This window comes from Lagenorhynchus albirostris, chromosome 2, assembly GCF_949774975.1.
Source record: "Lagenorhynchus albirostris chromosome 2, mLagAlb1.1, whole genome shotgun sequence".
NCBI classification, from domain to species: Eukaryota; Metazoa; Chordata; class Mammalia; order Artiodactyla; family Delphinidae; genus Lagenorhynchus; species Lagenorhynchus albirostris.
The window spans coordinates 156,116,040-156,137,639 of record NC_083096.1 but is presented as its reverse complement, the minus strand read 5'-3'; the positions used below and the strand labels follow the sequence as shown (position 1 = coordinate 156,137,639).

At 44.8% G+C, this 21,600-nt stretch overlaps 1 protein-coding gene across 2 annotated transcripts in view; it reads right to left on the bottom strand.

Moving 5' to 3' along the window:
* GNL2 (G protein nucleolar 2) overlaps window positions 1–21,600 on the bottom strand; it is a 26,686-nt gene extending 5,086 nt beyond the window's left edge. Inside the window, exons 1-12 of one of the 2 annotated variants that reach the window (XM_060140514.1) lie at window positions 21,418–21,600; window positions 19,648–19,732; window positions 18,582–18,676; window positions 16,310–16,449; window positions 12,943–13,127; window positions 8,953–9,019; window positions 7,666–7,824; window positions 6,346–6,459; window positions 2,719–2,847; window positions 1,898–2,002; window positions 952–1,110; window positions 630–743 (exon numbers count right to left, since the gene is read on the bottom strand). In XM_060140514.1, coding sequence (XP_059996497.1) covers window positions 630–743; window positions 952–1,110; window positions 1,898–2,002; window positions 2,719–2,847; window positions 6,346–6,459; window positions 7,666–7,824; window positions 8,953–9,019; window positions 12,943–13,127; window positions 16,310–16,449; window positions 18,582–18,676; window positions 19,648–19,732; window positions 21,418–21,481 — 1,416 coding nt within the window. In that variant the 5' untranslated portion in view covers window positions 21,482–21,600. The remainder of the gene's footprint in view (window positions 1–629; window positions 744–951; window positions 1,111–1,897; window positions 2,003–2,718; window positions 2,848–6,345; window positions 6,460–7,665; window positions 7,825–8,952; window positions 9,020–12,942; window positions 13,128–16,309; window positions 16,450–18,581; window positions 18,677–19,647; window positions 19,733–21,417) is intronic. The other variant, XM_060140516.1, reaches the window with a different exon arrangement.

The following is a 21,600-nucleotide window of genomic DNA, read 5'->3' as shown; positions in this document are numbered from 1 at the left end:
GTTTCAGATATGTTGATTTTGAAATGCTGGAGAAAATATTCAAACTGGAAATTTATAGCTGACAATGGAAACTCTGGGAATGGAGCCCGGTGAGAGAAAACCAGAGAAATATGGACCCAAAAGACTAGCATGGAAGCAGAACTTAAAGCCACTTCTTCAAGAGACTTGGCTGAGCTCCGACAAAGACCCTAGAAATAGACTTTCCCTGAGCATCCACTGTACCACTCTCCTTTCCCACCTGACCACGAGCTTCTTGAGGGCAAGGACCACGTTCGTTATTCCTATGCTCCCAGTTCCTGGCACATGGTTGGGCATAATGTCCATGAAACAAAAGCATCTTGGAAATGCCTGTTCTTCAAGCAGAAGAAAAGACACGAAAACCACAGGAGCACTCACATTTAATGAGCCCTCCTTTCTCAAGGCCCTGAAAACTGGCATTTACACTCAGGCTTCTATCATACATCTACTTCCTGGTCACCCCCCCCACCAGGTCACAGCAGTGGCACCCTGGGATGGGAGACACTGCAGCTGAAAGTTCTACCCTAAAGGGAGAAGACGGTGGTCCAAAGACACACCACACCCAGGTCAGTAACCATGCTTCCCGAGAGAGGGGTCCACCCTTCTCTTACCTGGGGGGCCACAGGGGGCTCTGCATTGGGCGGCTTGACAAAGAAAGGAATCCGGCCCCTCTGCCAGTCATTGAGGACCATCTTCCCCACAGTCCGCAGGTCAGGCTCTCCACCCTGAAATGTCGCAGGAAGAGGCCCAATTAAATTCAAACAACAAAACCACCTCCTGGTTTGGAAGCACGGCGGCGGTCCCAGTTGGCACCATCTACCTGCCAAGTTTCACACTTCATACTGCTCACACATGCATATATAAAAGGTCCACACCACACACGCACACACCTGCAGCACGTCCCAGTCTGAATTCTCACAAATCCTGGCTTACCTTCAATAACTTCCCTGTCCGGAAAGCCAGCTTCTCAAGAAAGTCCTCAGCGTTCTCCCAAGAATCAATTTTGTATGTCTTGCTGATATATTCTGGCTTTGCTCGTTCAAGTACGGCACCAATGTGGTCTTCAGGAGTCTTAATTTTTTCAACTTGAACCTAAATGTTCATAGGAAAGCTCTTGCTTACAAACTTGATTATGGGAGGAGTGAAGTTCCCAGTGTTCTCTGTAACCATATCTGAAAACAGGTTTCAATGCCTCAAAGCAAGCGGGGCCTGGCAGGAGCCTGGCCTGGAGGTGGCGAGATGCAGTTGGCTGAAAGGAGCGCCATGGACAGCCGACCGCAGCCGCGGAGCCCAGAACTCAGCTCTAACCTCGGCTCACCACAAACTGACAGTGTGACTTCCGCAAGTAGTTTAAACTGGAACCCTTCGTGCTACTGACTTGCAGAAATGGTTAAAAGTCCACCCATCCCAGGACACAAAGAGAAGGGAATAGTTTAAGAAAGAAGGGGAGGAACCGCACAGGATGCATAGCCAGAAGCACTGGTTAAGGTTAAGTGGAACCATTTAAAGCTCTCGGTCGTCTTCTGAAACAAGTGAGGAAATGACCGAGTTCCAAAATGACTCAACCCATAAACCCATGAAGATGAATTATCTCTAAACATAAACAGGCCCTGCTTCCCTTTGGAGCCCGTGTGTAAACGACAAACTCTTTTGTGGGATGACATTGACCAGATATGCCCACGGTTCCACTAACTCCTCAAACAGGCTTAAGTGGAATGGAGAGACTGCCCTGTTCAGTGTCATGTTCCTCAAGTTTGGTCAGACAGGCTGACCCCAAACTGTCTGCTGAATGAGTAAAAAGCAAAGGTATCCAGAGTTCCCCACAGAACGCTGGCCCCAAAAGGCAAACAAAAGAGCCTCTCGGGACCAAAATACTCACGACTCCTTTCAGCACAATGTCCGTCTCTGAGTCCTCAGAGGGGTAAACCACACCCGGACAGTCGATAAGGAATATCCGGCGCATCAAGGTAATATACTGCCAGACCTAAAAAGCAGAGACTTCCCCAGGTCAATCCCTGAAAGCGATTTCACAAACCCCTGATGCTCAAGAAACTAGAGCGGGGGTAGCGGTCAGAGAGGAGCAGCCTGCTGCGTGATGAAGCTCCAAAGCTCCTCTCTTTGGGCCGCGCATGAGGCACTTCCACGAGGCATAAACCGTAGTTTCCAACAGCTAAGGGTCTAAAAATAATGCAGAAGCAGGATCTCCATCTAGTATTGTGCAATAATGTCCAGTAAAGCTTTTTCTGATTTTTAAAAGTACTCCTGGAAGCTTAATACTGCTTGGCCCCTGTTCCTTTCAGCAGAACCATGGTGTGCCCCAAATACCCTGTGTTCCAGGGTAGGACCCCCAACTAACAGAATCTACCCTAAAACTGAATTTTCTTTCTTAACCCAGGCACCAAATATTCTTGGGTTAGTTTTGTTTATCAAAGCAAAAGGCTGCAGTGACAATTTAAAACAGACTCAAACGGCACATACCGAACAATGCCAAAGTCAGGCAGTGGCACACAAAGTACTCTTAGTCTTATCAAAAAGGGCAGAAACAGCTCCAGGACGTTGCCAACTATTATATGGAGACGAAACTCCCAATGGCGATCTTCACCCAAGAGAAGCAGAGAGACATCTCCACGTCCTGAATTATCACCCTCCATGGAAGTAAAGTAAGTCAAAGCAAATAAGACCCCCTCGAGCCAGACATACCTTTGTTTCACCTGCAATGGGGGCCACATTGCAAACTTTCTTGGAGCGCAGTGTGTTTATGACAGAGCTCTTGCCAACATTTGGATAGCCAATGAACCCCACGCTGATCTGTTTCTTGTCAGTGTGCAACTGTTCAAAAAAAAAGAATACACACCACATACACGCAGAGTGAACATCCCATGGGACAAACAGGTTGTGTTACTTTGCTACCATAAAGAATACAGTACAAAACTATTGCTACGACTTGATTTAAAACCCAGACACGCACCACCTGCATAGTCTGAGTGGGCTGCGTACACATACTCTTTAAGAAATCAGAGGTGAGTCAGCTCCTCAGTCACTCACGTGAAATTACTGTTGAATGTTTTAAGGTTAAAAGTACGTAGGCTGAGAAACAAAGGAAGAAATAGCTTGTTAGTCATCAATTTAGAAGAACACCATCCCCTGATAAAATGTCTTCGGGGAAGAGAACCTTAGCAGATGCAGCAACCGGCAATCCCACGACCCATCCCTCCTCTCCTCTGCACAAGATATTTTGCATTTTCACTGCTAAAAGTAAACAACAAAAGAAAAGAAAGGCAGCTTCAAAAACTAGATCACTGGGTGAAAGTCTCAAAGAGGCAGAGCTCAGGAAGAGTCTACAAACGGATGGGGACTTCTGACTAGAGACGGTGGACTGCACATCCCTGCCCACCTCGCTCCCTCCACAAACTCCACTGGAACCACAGCCGTGGGAATTAACACACACACACCCATAGAGCCAAACATATAAAACCAAAGCATGCGCTGGAGATGAGACAGAACAAACTAATGTGTGATATTAACAGAAGACCAGCAGTTAAAAAGTAGTATCTAACTTGGCCCCACTACAAAATATGAAAGCTACATGGCTGCAAAGGTAGAAAAACTAAAAATGCAGCAAATATACTGCCAATGAATCAGGAAAGACCTTGGGAATCAGCAGTACAGACCCCTCTAAGGGTGGGACTGAAATCCAGAAGACTGACCAGTGGACCGTCTGTAGAAATAGTCACACCTCTCCTTCCCCTCCCTCGCCTGGCATGGGTGCCCAACTTCTCTACCCCAGAGCCTTAGGAGAGATAATGACTCTTTTGAAACCCTGCATGTCTGAAAATCTCTTTAATTTTCAGACCTGAAAGGGACCCTAGATTTAGAGATAACAGTAATTGAAAGCAAGTGTTCCCAGAGTGATTAGTTGAAAGTCTAAATATTGAATAGTACAACCCCAGCCTCCTACTCCCACTGAGTTCCCAGAACCCTGGCAGCCAGGTCTATATACGCCCAAGCTGGAGACAGGAAGACTCCTTTCTAGGGAAACTCACAGGCCCAGGAGTAAAGACCTACAGACGGGACTTCCCTGGTGGCCCAGTGGTTGGGACACCGTGCTTCCACTGCAGGGTACACGGGCTCAATCCCTGGTTGGGGAACTAAGATCCCACATGCCGTGCAGTGCGGCCCAAACAAAAAACAAACAAAAAACCCACCCTACAGACACTGACATCTAGAGTGTCCCCCAACCAAACACTGGGTTTCTGCCCAGTCACCTACAGTGAAATCTCTCATTCAACAAGCCCACTCCCTGCATAAAGCCTCTCTAGCCTTTTTTGGTGGCTCTCTCTTAAATGAGTGGAGAACCAAGAATAACCAGACATCTGAAGTGTGACTCTAGTAGAAAAGACAGAAAAACAGCAACTTGGAGGAAACAGTGTCAACGTACGAAAATGTAGAGGAAAATTTCCAAATACCACTATCATTGTTCTCAGAGACAGAGAAGCCAGTGCATCCGTGAAACAAGAACAGGCTATAAAAGGGAGCAGGGCAATTCATAAACAAGAGCTTTCAGAAATTACAAAGTAAAAGTGAGACGCAAAATACAGTTTGCGATAGAACAGCTAAATGATCAAGTCAAGGAAACTTCCCAGAAAACGGGGTAAAATGTCATAAATGTGCTGAAACAAAGAAAAGATAAGAAAATTCAAGAATCGGGAATTCCCTGGCGGTCCACTGGTTAGGACTCTGCGCTTCCACTGCAGGGGGCACGGGTTCCATCCCTGGTAAGGGAACTAAGCTCCCACAAGCCGCGAGGCGAGGCCAGAAAAAAAAGAATGGAAATTCAAGAATTAAACCAGGACATAAAACCAAATTCCTGAACAAGAACAGAGATGAATGGGGGCATATGGCGTGGGGTGGTTTCCAAAAAACAGTACAGGACAAATAACGGACTAAAAGTCCCGTCCATGCCTAGCTCACTGAACAATAAAAGACCCACCTTAAAGCACATCATTGGGACACTGTAAAGCAGGAACTTTTTTCAAAAAGATCTCAGCCACAAAGGATTAGGAGTCCGAACGGTCTCAGATTTCTCAATGGCAACATCGGAAGCCAGAAAACAATGCAATGTGGTGTCTTCAGCATTCTAAGAAACGGTGTGAGGGTAGGATGAAGAAATTTACAGACTGCAAGGTCTCAAAAAATGTTCCTTCTAAGCACTCCTTTTCAGAAAGCTTTTGGAAAACAGGTTCCATCAAAAGGAAGGAGTAAACCAAGAAAGAAGAGGGATCCAGTGAACAAGAACAACACAGGGAACAGCCATGGGAATCCCCCATTCAGAGGACGGGGAAAGGAAATCCCAGGAAGATCCGGCAGCAGCCTGGGCAGCAGCCAGTCCACCTGGAAGGGAGGCGCCAGACACTCTGAAAGTTCCCACGCTACCAGAGGATTTGGTGATATGCCAGTGACAAATAAAACGGAGCTAATTAACACCAGATAAAACAGAAGGTCCTATTAGAAAGGAATTAAAATCATAGCATTGTGGATCAGCAAGGACTGACACTTCAGTCATAATAACCTAAACACTAAATGAGTAATAGTTTAGCCAAATGTCGTACAAGGACAGAGGGAGTGGAGAGGGAGGACGGGGGTAAGAAACCTAACCCTCATTTTCCATAGTAGGAACTTAACAAATACGTAAAACTGAGGGGGGTGTGAGATCAAGAAACAGATTCATAAGCATATATAAAAAATATGGAAAAAAACACCAGAAGTAACAGCTATGAGTTGGACGAGTTCCTTCTGGGAAGTGGGGAAGGGTGGGACAGAGGACAGGTGTCCTTGTTAGAAGCCAGGTAAGATTCAATGAACACACAAATACAAAGTTGCAGGTACAGAACATGAAGCTGCGAGAACACGTGCTTTCAGGGCCTCCCTGAGGAACTAGCATCTGACCAGGGATCCGAGGCTGGGGTTCAGCAGGGTGCCTCCCAGGCAGAGGGAAGAGAAATGCACAGCCCGGGAGCCCAGAGTGGGGATACACTGTGGGGGAGGGGGCCCGTCGTCATCATCGAGCAGAGGGTGGACCATCCGGTGCCAGGGACACGGCAGAAAGGGAAGCGACGTTTGTCAGGGATGGGGGTACAGGCTGAGCTACAGAGTATTTCAGAATCCCTGAGGCTCTGTGAGTGTTCACATCTCCAGAACACACTGTCCTCACTACCGAGAAGATGTGGAAGGTGAGGCTGGTAACTCTCTGACACACCCTGGGAAGAGAAATTCTCACACAAACCCACAGCTGTCCAACTCCAGGGGGGACAGGTCAGGTCGCAATACCTTTCCAAACTGCCGCAGAAGCTGAATAAATGCTCCTTTGCCAAAGGAGTTAGTAAGACTTGCGTGGAAAGCAAGCGTCGGGTAATCTTGGGAGAGGATGGCAACCCATCGTTTCTAAAGGGAGAAAAGAAAAGAAGCTGGCAAACTGTGAGCTGTTTATTTACAACATAGGAAGAACCAGAGCTTGAATAACAGGATGGTACTTCAAATACACAGTTGTCTAAGGAAGATGTTAGCTGTAAGTCTTTGAAATATTTTTTTCAAGTATGACAGTTGATGCTTTGTCTTTTTTTTTTAAATTTATTTATTTTTGGCTGTGTTGGGTCTTCGTTGCTGCGCGCGGGCTTCCTCTAGTTGTGGTGAGCGGGGGCTACTCTTCGTTGTGGTGTGCAGGCTTCTCATCACGGTGGCTTCTCTTCTCACAGAGCACGGGCTCTAGGCCCATGGGCTTCAGTAGTCGTGGCATGCAGGCTCAGTAGCTGTGGCACTCGGGCATAGCTGCTCCAAGGCACGTGGGATCTTCCCGGACCAGGGCTCGAACCTGTGTCCCCTGCATCGGCAGGCGGATTCTTAACCACTGCACCACCAGGGAAGCCTGTCTTTTGTCTTATAAACACAAAACAATATTCCAAAAATGCCTTCACTGCTACTAAATGCAACTAATGTAACATAATGTGAAACAGACCTGGGGCCTCGGCAGCCACCTCTTCTGAAGGGCGCACACCATTCATCCTATGGGCACTACAGCTGTCCCACTGCCAACCATCAAGGGTCAAAGGTAACTGCCCAGGACTTCCCTGGTGGTGCAGTGGGTTAAGAATCCGCCTGCCAATGCAGGGGACATGGGTTCGATCCCTGGTCCGGGAAGATCCCACATGCCACAGAACAACTAAGCCCGTGTGCCACAATTACTGAGCCTGCGCTCTAGAGCCCGCGAGCCACAACTACTGAAGCCCGCACGCCTAGAGCCCGTGCTCTGCGAAAGAGAAGCCACTGTGATGAGAAGCCTGCGCACTGCAACGAAGAGTAGCCCCTGTTCGCCACAACTAGAGAAAGCCTGCGTGCAGCAACAAAGACCCAACACAGCCAGAAATAAATGAATTAAAAAAAAAAAAAAAGGTAACAGCCCATCATCAATGAAGCTGATTTTAGTTTTGTTTTCGATGAGGACACTTGAATGACTACACCCTCAATAGTGCAACACCTTAACTGCTGCCCCAACTCCTAGAGACCACGACACTGACTTATTCATGGGTAACTCAGAGCCTGCAGAAGCCGTGTGGCCTTGGTCATCTGTTCTGCATTAGCAACTGTACTTACCGTTGCCCAGGCTGGAACAAGGTCACATTTGTTAAGAACAAAAATGAGGTGTTTCCAAGGTTTCTCCTTTTTCAAGTAAGTCTCAATGTGAAGGGAACGGGTACCCATTGGATCTCTAGCATCAAGAACTTGAACTACAACATCTGATGAATCTATCACCTGCAAATTCAAAGAGGCAAAAGTGACTTGCTACAGGAGTACAAGGGCAAAATGAAAGAGAGAAGACATTTAAGGGAACCTGGGAAAAATAAAGCAACAATAGAGATAACCTCTCAACAGTCTTATGAGGAGAGCAGGTGGTAGCCAATCTCAAAGCCCAGGGATCAGTACTCAAAAAATTGTTTTCATCCTGTGAGTATCTGAAACTTGTTGAATTCCAAATAGAACTAGCTTGCATGAAACCAGTCTATTTCACGACTGCTATGTATTAGTGAGCAGAACCATTTACTTCTTTTTTAAAAAAATATTTTATTTATTTATTTATTTGGTTGCACTGGGTCTTAGCTGCAGTTCGAGGGCTCCTTAGTTGCAGCAGGCTCCTTAGTTGTGGCATGTGAACTCTTAGTTGCTGCATGCATGTGGGATCTAGTTCCCTGACCAGGGATCGAACCCAGGCCCCCTGCACTGGGAGTGCAGAGTCCTATCCACTGCACCACCAGGGCAGTCCCTCATTTACTTCTTAGACCTCTAAGCTTCCATGTTATAGATTTTGAGTATTTTACAAAAAAACTAAAAAATTTTGTGTGCTTTCGTGGTACTAGTTTCCTATCATGTTATATTTAATTACGTGACTATGCTTGAAAGTCTTCATTACCGAGAATATTACTTGAGTGCGGACCTAAGACTCAGCCAGCTGAAGAGAACTAGACCGGGACTCAGGAGACACAAAGCCTCTTGTACTAACTACCTGGGTAAGCTGGGGAAGGTATTCAAGCTTTCTAGACTTGAATTCTCACCTGTAAAATGAGAGGGCTGGACTAAGTAACTCAAAAATTCTCATGCAGCTCTAACCATGTATAATAAATCTCAACAGGAATATCATTTTAGCAGGTAATCCAGAGAAATATTAACAGAGAATATGTGAATCTATGCAATGTGGTTGTTACTATTATATGAGTAATAAAAAAATGCAGTTATCTAGAACAATGGTAGTACGTGCATGGACATATCCATCCTGGAGGTGGAATTTGTGTTGACAGAGCTTCAATAGATCCAAGTCAGTTTTCTCATATATAAGATCATGAAAGCCAAAGGAACCACTCAGTGAGACAGAATTTAAAGTCTTACCTTGTACAGTTCACCCCATATTCTTTTAGACTGTCCCTTTTTATATATCTCTTCTTGGGCTTCATTTCTAAATAAGAAAAGACCCAAAGTGAGCAAACGAAGCACTATAAAGATTAAAAGGATGTTTCAGGGAAAACACCATGTGCCAAGGGAAAGCGGTATCAAAACTAGTATCAACATCACTAATTATTAGAGAAATGCAAATCAAAACTACAATGAGGGGCTTCCCTGGTGGCGCAGTGGTTGAGAGTCCGCCTGCCGATGCAGGGGACACGGGTTCGTGCCCCGGTCTGGGAAGATCCCACATGCCGCGGAGCGGCTAGGCCCGTGAGCCATGGCTGCTGAGCCTGCGTGTCCGGAGCCTGTGCTCCACAACGGAAGAGACCACACCAGTGAGAGGCCCGCGTACCACAAGGAAAAAAACAAAAAAACAAACCTACAATGCGGTATCACTTCACTCCGGTCAGAATGGCCATCATCAAAAAATCTATAAACAATAAATGCTGTAGAGGGTGTGGAGAAAAGAGAAGCCTCCTACACCGTTGGTGGGAATGTAGATTGGTACAGCCACTATGGAGAACAGTATGGAGGTCCCTTAAAAAACCAAAAATAGAGCTACCATATGACCCAGCAATCCCACTCCTAGGCATATATCCAGAGAAAACCATAATTCGAAAGGATGCGTGCACCCCAATGTTCACTGCAGCACTATTTACAATAGCCAGGACGTGGAAGCAACCTAAACATTCATTGACAGAGGAACGGATAAAGAAGATGTGGTACACATATAGAATGGAATATTACTCATCCATAAAAAGGAATGAAATAGTGCCATTTGCAGAGATGTGGATGGACCTAGAGATTGTCATATAGAAGTCAGAAAGAGAAAGACAAATATCGTATAATATCATTTATATGTGGAATCTAGAAAAATGGTACAGATGAACTTATTTGCAAAGCAGAAATAGAGTCACAGCAGTAGAAAACAAACTTATGGTTACCAAGGCAGGGAAGGGGGGGTAGGATGAATTGGGAGATTGCGACTGACATCTATACACTACTATGTATAAAATAGATAACTAGGGCTTCCCTGGTGGCGCAGTGGTTGAGAGTCCGCCTGCCGACACAGGGGATGCGGGTTTGTGCCCCGGTCCAGGAAGATCCTACATGCCGCAGAGCGGCTGGGCCCATGAGTCATGGTCGCTGAGCCTGTGCGTCCGGAGCCTGTGCTCCGCAGCGGGAGAGGCCACAACAGTGAGAGGCCCACGTACAGCAAAAAAAAAAAAAAAAAAAAAAAAAAGAGATAACTAATGAGAACCTACTGTACAGCACAGGGAACTCTACTCAATGCTCTGTGGTGACCTAAATGGGATGGAAATCTAAAAGAGTAGATATATGTATAACTGATTCACTTTGTTGTACAGCAAAAACTAATACAACATTGTAAAGCAACTATACTTCAATAAAAATTAAAACAAAACAAAAAAACCCAACTAGTTGTAGACGGACCAAAAACTGACTTAATTTAAAAAATGACTATATCCAAATGCCCATTGACAGATGAATGAATAAAAATAAATGTCATGTATACATAATGGAATACTGTTCAGCAATACAAACAAAGTACTGATACACGATACAACATGGATGACCTTGAAGACATTATGCTAATGAAATAAGCCAGATACAAAAGGACAAATACTGTACAAGTGCACTTATGTGAAGTACTATTCAAGAGAGAAGTCAAACTCATAAGAGACAGAGAACAGAATGGTGGTTGCCAGGGGCTGAGGAGAGGGGGGAATGGGGAATTAGTGCTGGATGGGTACAGAGTTTCAGTTTGGGATGATGTGAAAAAATTCTAGAGGTGGATAGTGGTAATGGTTGCATAGCCATGTGAATGTACTTAATGCCACTAAATTGGATGCTTAAAAATGATTAAACTGGGACTTCCCTGATGGCGCAGTGGTTAACAATCCACCTGCCAATGCAGGGGACACGGGTTCGAGTCCTGGTGCAGGAAGATCCCACATGCCGCAGAGCAACTAAGCCTGTGAGCCACAATGACCGAGCCTGCGCTCTAGAGCCTGCAAGCCACAACTACTGAGCCCGTGTGCCACAACTACTGAAGCCCACACACCTAGAGCCCGTGCTCTGCAACAAGAGAAGCCACTGCAATGAGAAGCCTGCACACCGCAATGAAGAGTAGCCCCCCACTCGCCGCAACTACAGAAAGCCTGCGCGCAGCAACGAAGCCCCAACACAGCCAAAAATAAATAAATAATTTTTTTAAAAGATTAAAATGGTAAATTTTGTTATGTATATTTTACCACAATAAATTTAATTTTAAAAAAAGCAACTATAATTAGGCAGTCTGTCACAGAGAATTATGAAAAGGAATCTGAACCATAATCCACACTCCACAGCTCCCACGTAGAGTGAAACTTTCTTGATAAGGTTGAGAATCTGCTCATTTACTAGCCTCAGAGACATTTACCCAATGTCCCTGGAACAAGAATAGTTTTGTTTCTCCCCCACTGCCGACTGTACCCTTTGAAGGTGGAAAAAATTCAAATCAGCAGAAGCATACAAGTCCAAATAGTTCTAAGAATAAATGAACTCGCTGCCTCTTTTTGCTTGGCCTCGAGTGCCTTGACTTTACCTCTAGGAGGCCCAGGGCTAGCGATGGACCGAGGACAGCACCAAGGCAGTGGCACTGCAGGCAGGGGACAGCACCTCTCCGCTAGGGCACCTCAGGAACACGTGAGGGAGAACCAGGAGAACTAAACTGGTAAACCCTTTCTGGAGGGTAATACGGCAGCCGCCTATCAAAAAACTGCATATTCTTCAACGTCACTTCCCCTAAGAATTTATCTTTGGGGAACAATTAAGAATGAGAAAGAATTAGTCACATTGATGTTTTACCTTAGAGTTGTTTACCATAGGGGAAAACTTTGAACAGCATAAATGTCTAACCATGGGACTGGCCACAACAAAAACCTACTCTGACATGAAACATTATATCACTGTTGACTAAGAACTGACATGAAAAAATATATTTTTTCTTTTGTTTTGTTTTTCGTTTGTTTGTTTGTTTGCGGTATGCGGGCCTCTCACTGTTGTGGCCTCTCCCGTTGCGGAGCACAGGCTCCGGACGCGCAGGCTCAGCGGCCATGGCTCACGGGCCTAGCCGCTCCACGGCATGTGGGATCTTCCCGGACCGGGGCACGAACCCGTGTCCCCTGCATCAGCAGGCGGACTCTCAACCACTGCACCACCAGGGAAGCCCCTGGAAATATATTCTTAATAATTTAGAAAAATATATTAAAATAAAAGCAAGTTAAAATACAGTCTTAAAGTATTATATTTATAAATAAAAACATCCAGAATAATGTATATATATACATATATATCCTTAACTGATCCTTGACCTTCTTTTGGGTATGAGCCCCTATGAAAGTATGATGAAAGTTATGGATCCTTCTTCTCCCTTTCTCTATAAACAACAAAACTCCACTTCTTTTATGCATGTACATAAATTTTCCATATTATCTTCAGAGGGTCACGGAAACCTCAAAGGCCATCAATGAACTCCCCCCACCCCCAGTGGTCCAGAGGAAACCCTGATATTCACCAAAATATTAACAATGCTTAACATAAGTAGTGGAATTATGAGTGCTTATTTTCTTTTTGCTGTATTTCCAATTTAACTGTATTTTAAAAATTTGTCTATGATAGAATATACTGTTATTATTATGAAGAAAGTGTTATTTATTTTTATTTGGGGGGGAATTAAGAGACCAATAGTAAACAAGCCACCTTAAATTATCTTTAGTCTGGCCCCAACCAGTTTCACTAATTTTTCTAGTCTAAGGGAAGATCTCCACTTATGAGATAAATCACCGAGCTTCTTGCAGGTAAATAACTGTAAAGAAGATGTCCATTGCAGAAGAGCAAACGAGGAGATATGCGTGAACTTTAAAACTGTACCTCACACCAGTGTCTTCAGCTACCAAGTCACGATCCTTCCCCTGGTCGTAGCTCTCAGTGGACACTTCTGCATTTTCTATAAGTGACTGCATATCACTTGCAAATAAATTTGGTCGCTTCCTCTGTGCTTTAGGGCCAAATGTGGTTTCAAAGCTTTCAGTATCAAGGATGTGCACCTTGGAGTTCTAAAGAGAAAGGAGAATTACAGGTAACACTAAGCAAAGCACTGAGAAAAAGCAAAAAGTTCAAAACCTATCTGGGAAAGGCTTTCTGCTTTCATTTTTGCAAAGCTCAACCCATACCAAAATCTACAACAGGGACGCAGCCTGACTTCAAATCAGAAATCCTTATTTAAATAGCAAACGCACTTGTTCCCCTCTTCTGAAGGCTCTGTAAGCTTTCCTGGAGAAATACAAATAGTCAAAGCAAATATGAATCGCTGTGTGTAAGACTTGCCAAAAACTCTGCTTTATTTCATTTATCATAAACTTTAGTGAAATGTAATTACTGCTACAACGCTGAAAATTAACTTCTTTTTTCTGACCTTTTTTTTTTTTTTTAGCTTTCTAACAAGTGCATAAAATTCGCCAAATTCACAGATTTTTGTCAAGGATGATCATGCTCAAATTTGTGAGGTTTTTTTTAAACCAACTGTAGGGCCTCCCTTCTGGCGCAGTGGTTAAGAATCCGCCTGCCAATGCAGGGGACGCGGGTTCAAGCCCTGGTCTGGGAAGATCCCACAGGCTGCGGAGCAATTAAGCCCGTGCGCCACAACTACTGAGCCTGCACTCTAGAGCCCTCGAGCCACAACTAGTGAAGCATGCACGCCTAGAGCCCGTGCTCCGCAACAAGAGAAGCCACCACAATGAGAAGCCTGCTCACCACAACGAAGCGTAGCCCCCGCTCACCTCGACCAGAGAAAAGCCCGTGCACAGCAACGAAGACCCAATGCAACCAAAAAAATAGTAACAATAAAATAAATAAATTTATTAAAAAAAAACCAACTGTAAATGCCAACTTTTTCTTGGAAGTTAATTTCTTTCATGGCTAAAAGGAATTGCTTGCTTTGTAAGATGCATTTTAGTTTCAGATAACATTTTTCCTAATTTAGGTACCGTTTTTATTAAATGCACATGCAAAGTCTTCAGATGAAAAACATCTAGCAAAAGTCCAAAATAATAGTTTAGATGTGACAAAAGGAACCTGATCCTAACTAGAACTTGATGTGCCTGTAAAGGAGTTACAGGCAGAGGAATTTCTGAAACAGGATGAAAGTCAGACTCTGAGTTAGGATCTATCACGTAACAGTGTGTTAACAGCCGGCAGAGAATATCCTCAAAAAAAACAAACACCCTCTGCCCCCAGTACAGGCTCCTCTGTAAGCACCAGCTACGAAACACGGAAGAGAGAACAACCCAGTGGCTTCTGAACTTAACAGACACCTCTCCAACTCCTAAAGATCCTTATGCTATTATCAGAGTCTCTAACCCATCTCTTAGTTTAGTTTTACTCACTACGCTCCAACAAGGGAACATCCCCAAACAGAACAGTCACGTTTTACATGAGAACTAGGTTCTAATGTCACTGGGAAAATTATGATCAAAATTATCCTTGAAAATCTCTCAGCCTATAACATACAATATACCTGGACCTGTGTCTATAAACCTGTACCTTAGTAAGTACAAGGTGGTAATATGTCTATACACTAAAATACAGAGACAATATAAGTTACAGTATTTCCACTGTAGTACTGCTACTAAAACATAGTAATTGTAATGCACACACAGGTGAATGTGCAAAAGTTAAAAGCATATCTGGGGCTTCCCTGGTGGCGCAGTGGTTGAGAGTCCGCCTGCGATGCAGGGGACACGGGTTCGTGCCTCGGTCCGGGAAGATCCCACATGCCGCGGAGAGGCTGGGCCCGTGAGCCATGGCCGCTGAGCCTGCGCATCCGGAGCCTGTGCTCCGCAACGGGAGAGGCCACAACAGAGAGAGGCACGTGTACCGCAAAAAAAAAAAAAAAAAAAAGCATATCTGATTTGACTCCACTGTGCAGCAAATCTCAGAATCAGATTTCATAACGAGTAGTAGATATTGCACTAAAAATAAAACAGGTAAGGTTTTGCAAGGCCAGAGCAGAAAACTCATCAGTTACTCTGCGTACCTGCCTGCACCAAAATACAAACTGCTGCAGCTGTGGGCCCTTCATTCTATGCGTCAGACATTTAAGCACTGAATTTTAGAAGCACTGAACAACTGCCACGGGCAACAAAGCAATAAATCCATAATAGAACTTCTCTGTTCTTCTCATAAACAGGAGTCAATAGTTTGTTGAAAGATGGCTTTAGGGAGGACAGAGAGAACAAAGGAAATGAGCAACTTGTCTGTCGTTCATGAATTACACTCACGTGTTTCCCTGAAAGAAAACAGTCACTCCACTAATAGGTGACATTCTTCTAGTCTGTCATAAAACAAAGCATAATTGACAAAACCTGAGGCAATAACCAGGCCTTGGGTTTTACTTTGTTCTGCAAGTAAACGCTTTTCTTTGAACTGTTTAATCCGTGTTTAATCCATGTATGCATGTCAGTGTTTTCTTCCCCTCCTCACGCTGAAACTGAAGCTCTGCACTGTACTTATGTACATTTTTGGGAATTACTATTCAAAGCAAGTAAAAATGTGTAGGCAGGCATTAGGCCATTTCTTTGGTTCCGTGTGAAACTAATTCCAGTCAAGCCAGATTCGGTCTTTACTGCACTTCTAACTTCAATGATTAACAACCAATCTGACTGGCACCCTTTCCTTCAGCTGAAAAGACTCTAAGGAACTCTCAAGAAGCTGAAAGTGCTCAACACCAAAGGTCTCCCTCCTACCAAGCCAATCCTAATTCTATGCTTCCCCAAAGTCTGACGGAACCACCACTTAAACAAGCTTGCTTACCAAAAACATTTAAAAATAGTATTGCTAATAGCCATGATCTATTTAGGTCTAAGTCAGTGGTGGCCTAAGTGCTCGCCATGTGCCAAGAGCCTCACTGGATGTTTCATCTGCATCCGGTCACCCGAGGAGGGGGTCACCTTGACTTACCCGTCAGGGAAGTGAAAGCTCACAGAGAACCCTAACTAAGGCTGCAGGAAGGGACGGAGCAAAGATTAAAATTCAGGCCTGACTCCCAAGCCTGTGCTTTGGGCCACTACTATGCCACTGAACTTCTCCGACAGAATTCGGTTCATGCTAAAGTTGAGACCCCCTAACAAAGGTGAAAGGAGAAGTCTCGGAAAGCAGGCCCTATTCCCTATGGAAAAACAAGAGCAAAGTATGGTAGAGAGGGATGTGCACGGGTGGCCGGGGACATCCTCCATCTTACATGAGGCCGGATTCGATCATGGAGAAGCGACATGGGTAACTTGCTTTGCTTCATGACAACTTTGTATGGATCCTTCAAGACCGTGTCCATTTCCTCTTGAAATTTTTGTAGCGATGACTGCTTAATCACACGTGTATTTCCTGTTTTACAAAAGAATGTTGCTGTTTAATAAATAGCTCCTTACAACTTCCGCCTCCATCTTCCCAGGGACATAGTGAAAGGTAAGATTTTATTTATTTTTATTTTTTTAACATCTTTATTGGAGTATAATTGCTTTACAATGGTGTGCTAGTTTCTGCTTCGTAACAAAGTGAATCAGTTATACGTATACATATGTCCCCATATCTCTTCCCTCTTGCGTCTCCCTCCCTCCCACCCTCCCTACCCCACCCCTCCAGGCGGTCACAAAGCACCGAGCTCATCTCCCTGTGCTATAAAGGTAGGATTTTAAATTGCCCTCACTCACCCAAACACCTGACACATCCATCCCACGTAGCCATTTTCAAACTTAAAAGAAGGAAAAAACCAGAAAACAAAAACCAAAAAAACTGCCTCTCCTGCACTCACACACTAAGAACTAATCCACCAACCCAGACACACAAAGGGTTTCAATAGTTCTCCAAGTCCAATTTCCTGACTGGATGAAACTGAAAAATAAACATCACTGAATGGAACTGAGATCTGACAAATGTCCTACTTCCTGCTAGATCTGGCAAAGAAATTTGGAGCCAATCACAGCTGATCAGTTAGCATACTCAAGGGAATCCCGAAGCACAGCACCTAAGGGTCACAGCTCTGGTTTTTAGGGTTATTAGGGTTTGAAGGCACTATTAAATTAACCAACAAAGCCCTGCAAGGGAACAAAATGAAGCTATATAACACTGCTTGGAGAACACCTTGGAAGTGAGAGATCGTATTCACTAAACAGCGCATTGCAGCACAAATGCCAAACTCAAGGTGAAGACGAACACACTGGCGGGGATGGTGACAATGACAGCGGTTAAAGCTTCTATTATACTACTTGCTGGACTCTATTCTAGGCACTTTACATAAGAGTATTTATTCATTTAATTACCACAACAGTCCTATGCAATAGGTGCTGTTTTTATCTTCATTTTACAGATGGAGAAATTGATGAGCAAACTTAAGAACCTGACCATGGCCCCAGATATGGCAGACCTAGGCCTCAAACCCAGGAGGTCTGGATCTAGTGTCACCGGACCTTGCCACCATGCTAAAGGCCTCTTGAAGGAGTTCTCTCGGACACTTTTCTGTGCTGTAGTTTCCTAGGGGGTACCAATCCCACCAAGAGACGTACGAGATGTGCAAAGGTAGTTGCCATCTGCCCCCCAGAAGAGAGGTCAAGCAGCAGGCAAAGAATGTGGTCTGACCATCTGATGTGCCCACGCAGCTGGCAGTGGCTGAGGGAAAGGCTGAAAGCCCCCACGGAGATGAAGGTGGAGTTTCCAAAGGAAGAAATCCTGCTTCCCCAAGGCCTCTGGAGATACGCTATTCATTCCTGGGAAGGACCAACGAGAGGTCCTTTCATTGTCACTCAGTCCAAATACAACCCCACTAAGAAATAGTGTTTCAGAGGAATTTTAGACTAAAGGCACAAACACGCCTGCAAGGCACCTCTCAAAGTCACCTCTCCAGGTGACTGGAAATTAGGAGAGGAGAGTTCTAATGAATGCTAGTCATTAAGGATGATCTCATCTGTCTAAGAGGTTCACTCACGGTGAACCATGATGGGCTCTTTTCAAAAAGAAGTCATTTATGGAAGCCACCGCCACGACTTTTCTCTGCACTTTTCCCACAGTGGGGACTTCTTATCTCATCCCTTTCTCATACTGTCCTTGGCAGTTCCCCTCACCCCAGATACCTGCCTCTTATTTTTATTTATTTATTTATTTTGGGCTGCATTGGGTCTTTGTTGCTGTGCGTGGGCTTTCTCTAGTTGCGGTAAGCGGGGGCTACTCGTCACTACAGTGTGTCCAGCTTCTCATTGTGGTGGCTTCTCTTGTTGCGGAGCACAGGCTCTAAGGCGCACGGGCTTCAGTAGTTGTGGCGCACGAGCTTAGTTATTCCGTGGCATGTGGGATCTTCCCGGACCAGGAATCGAACCTGTGTCCCCTGCATTGGCAGGCGGATTCTTAGCCACTGCGTCACCAGGGAAGCCCCCAGATACCTGCCTTTTAGATACCTGAACATTCTACCCTTTTCCATACAGCACACATTTTCTAGGGTAAAAGTAGCAAAGGACCACACTCACCAAACCACTTAATGTTCGGCTCCACTCTCGCCACTGTGCCAGAAGCCACCGTTGACTGATACTGCAGAGGCTTAATCACTTTACCACGGCTGTTCCTGAATTGAGGAAATAACAGATTTGGGTTGACAACAGAAGAAAGGCTACAGCAAAGCTGCGTTTACAGAATACGCTTTCCATCAAAAGGACCTCTTTTTTTTTCTCCTTCCAGTTTTAAGTGATCATGAAATACAGATTTTGGTAAACAAAAAGTACTTCTACATTCAAAACAGACTGCCCCAAAGCCACTTAACCTCTTGCAACAGAGCACGTAATGATTTCTGCTCGATGAATAACGACTAATGACCATGTTTAAAAATCTGTTTACTGTTTGTTTGCTTTAAAAAAGAAAACTGCATACTTGAGTCTTTTTTGGATAATTATTTGAAGGCTAGTTTAAATGAATTTTAAGTAGAGGGTGATTTTTGCTGGAACTCGAAATTCTAAAACAAACTGCAGAGTAGGTGACTAAGGCGGATTACGTTCATTGACATTTGTGTTTTAGACACATCTTTTAGAACGGATGAAGAATCCAATTACCAAACAAATTGAATAAGACAAAATAAGACCAGGTTGCAAAATGCCACACTCAGCAAGCCCCTGTGGTAGAGGCTGCCTCAGCAGATCTGAGTTGTGATGAGTTTCCAAGTGCCACAATGTTGTGATCTAAAGTTTGTCATTAGAAAAAACAAGTTTTCCGGCCGCTTTCATGACACCATCCTACATGCTTTGTTAAAGAAAAGCAGATTTCTATCTGACAGATATGTACCTTGAGATTTAACATGCCATTTGTGTAGGCCGAGGCTGTGAGGAACAAGGCTGTTGTACAGTACAGTGACACAATCACTATTTCACCCCCTACTGCGCATGTCTTTAACCCAAAATTCAGTTTATCATATAAAACGGTATTTGAAAATACACTACTCCTACCTGGGGAAAGTGGGGGTGGGAATATCAAAGGCTTAACAGGTGTCAGCTATAAGTCAAGGGCAGGAAGGGAAGGGGAGAGGACACCAGCACCCACGCTCACCTGCGCTCCTTCTGCCTGTACATATTCAGGCGTCGGATTGTGGCCCGGTCCCTCATGTTTTGGCCTCCTGCTCCCTCAACTCGATCTAGGAAACACAGAAGTGGAATGCACACTATTTGATAGCCAACAAGTCTAAGTATAGCCATTGCTTCAAACACACCAACTAGTTCACTCAAAGCAGGCAAGCTGCCACCTCACTGCAAAATCTCCACTTTCTCCACGTGTTGCTCCAACAAAATCATTCCTGGAAGCTACATGGTATGACAGAGTTGACCTAATCTGGAACCCTCCGTAGGACTGTGTTTGAAAATGATAGTAGGTAATGTTTCTGAGCACTAATTATGGCACTGTGCTATCCACATTATAGGCATCGTCTCATGTAATCCATGCAACAATCCTACCAAGAGGGATGCATTCTCCCCATTCTGCAGGTTAAGACACTGAGGCTCAGTGGGCAAGCATCTTGTACAAAGATCTTTTGTACAAGAGCCAGAATTTGAACAAAAGCATCAGATCACCATCTGTGCTCTTAACCACTAAGACACCTACCTCTGGGTCTCAGTTTAACAAATACTGAGTGCCTGCTACAGGCAAAGCATCACGAAGACTACGATTCTGACACATAAGTGTTCCTAATGTACCAGTTTCTTAATTTCCTAATGTTTGACCTTAGTTTTATCAACAGCAAAATAGGTAGTAATTCTTGCCTTACATCTCAGAGAGAAAGAGAAGGACAAATTAGCATAGTAATACCGGCTTAGCTTCTCATTTGGGGATGCCTTTAAGTCATCTGTCTTGAAGTCATGCGGTAGAAAACAGGCAGAAATCACAGGACTGGCAGCTCTACTGCTCACTACGGGTGCCAGCTGTGGCAAGACGCTTCCCCTATTTTGGCTCAGTTCTTCACCTATGACATCATGATCTCTAAGGGCCTCTAACGCTGTCAGATCCCAGTCTACACAAACTGAATAATTTATCAGCGGTCCAGGTAAAACATTCAACATGAATTAAAATCAAAAACTTTAGGCCATATTTTAATATGTTTTATTAACTAAACCCAAATGGAAGGGACTCCCCCAAAGGCTATCTTGTTCATTCTGTGGTGGAACCTCAACAAAACTCATACACATCTTCAAAAACATCTTTACTGAAACAATCATACTTATCTGTAGCATTTTCTATGCACTTTACCGGATGCGATGATTCCAAGATTTGAAATCCAAATCATCATGGGATGATTCCAAATCTACTAGCCCTTTCTCATTTAAATGGCCAAAGCTAAGGTGGTAGGCAAGTGTGGCCAAGTGTAAAGGGCCAGCTGGGTCAGGCTACATCACTTTTAGTCTGACTTTGTCTAATTTATAGTACTTCTAGTAATTCCTTGAGCTGGAGAGCTGGACTCATACAAGACTGAACTATAGTGGGGGAGGGGCTTCAACACCTGACACACACAGGGACCCAAGAAAAGGTCAAATTTAAGTGTCCCTTCCAACTCAGAGCTTCCCAGTCTCTGCACCTCCCAGGTGGAGATGCCCCATGGCTGCCAGGCCTGAGTGTTCACTTTCCCGGCTTTAGAGCTGGTGCCTGCCATCTAGCCTTGACAGGCGTGCAAGACTGAGCCCTCCTCAGGGCCTATAAACAAGTAATCATCTTCTCCCTTCTCATCCCCAAAGGCCACTCTGCTTGAGGTCACTCCAAGCAAGGCCACCCGGTGTCCCTCCCTCCAAGCTTCCTCCAAGCCCCACCCTCCGCGAGCCCCGCCGCCCGTACCAGGATTTGTGCTGGCTTTAGAGGGGTTGATGGTGCTCCGTCCTTTGTACTTGGGCTTCACCATCTTGCCGACGGGACGGGGACCGGAGCGTTGGGTCCGGCCTACGTGGGGTAAAAGAGCTCGTAACTTCCCAAGCCGGGATGAAACAACCCGCCCGATCCACGCTGGACCGCGTGCGCGGG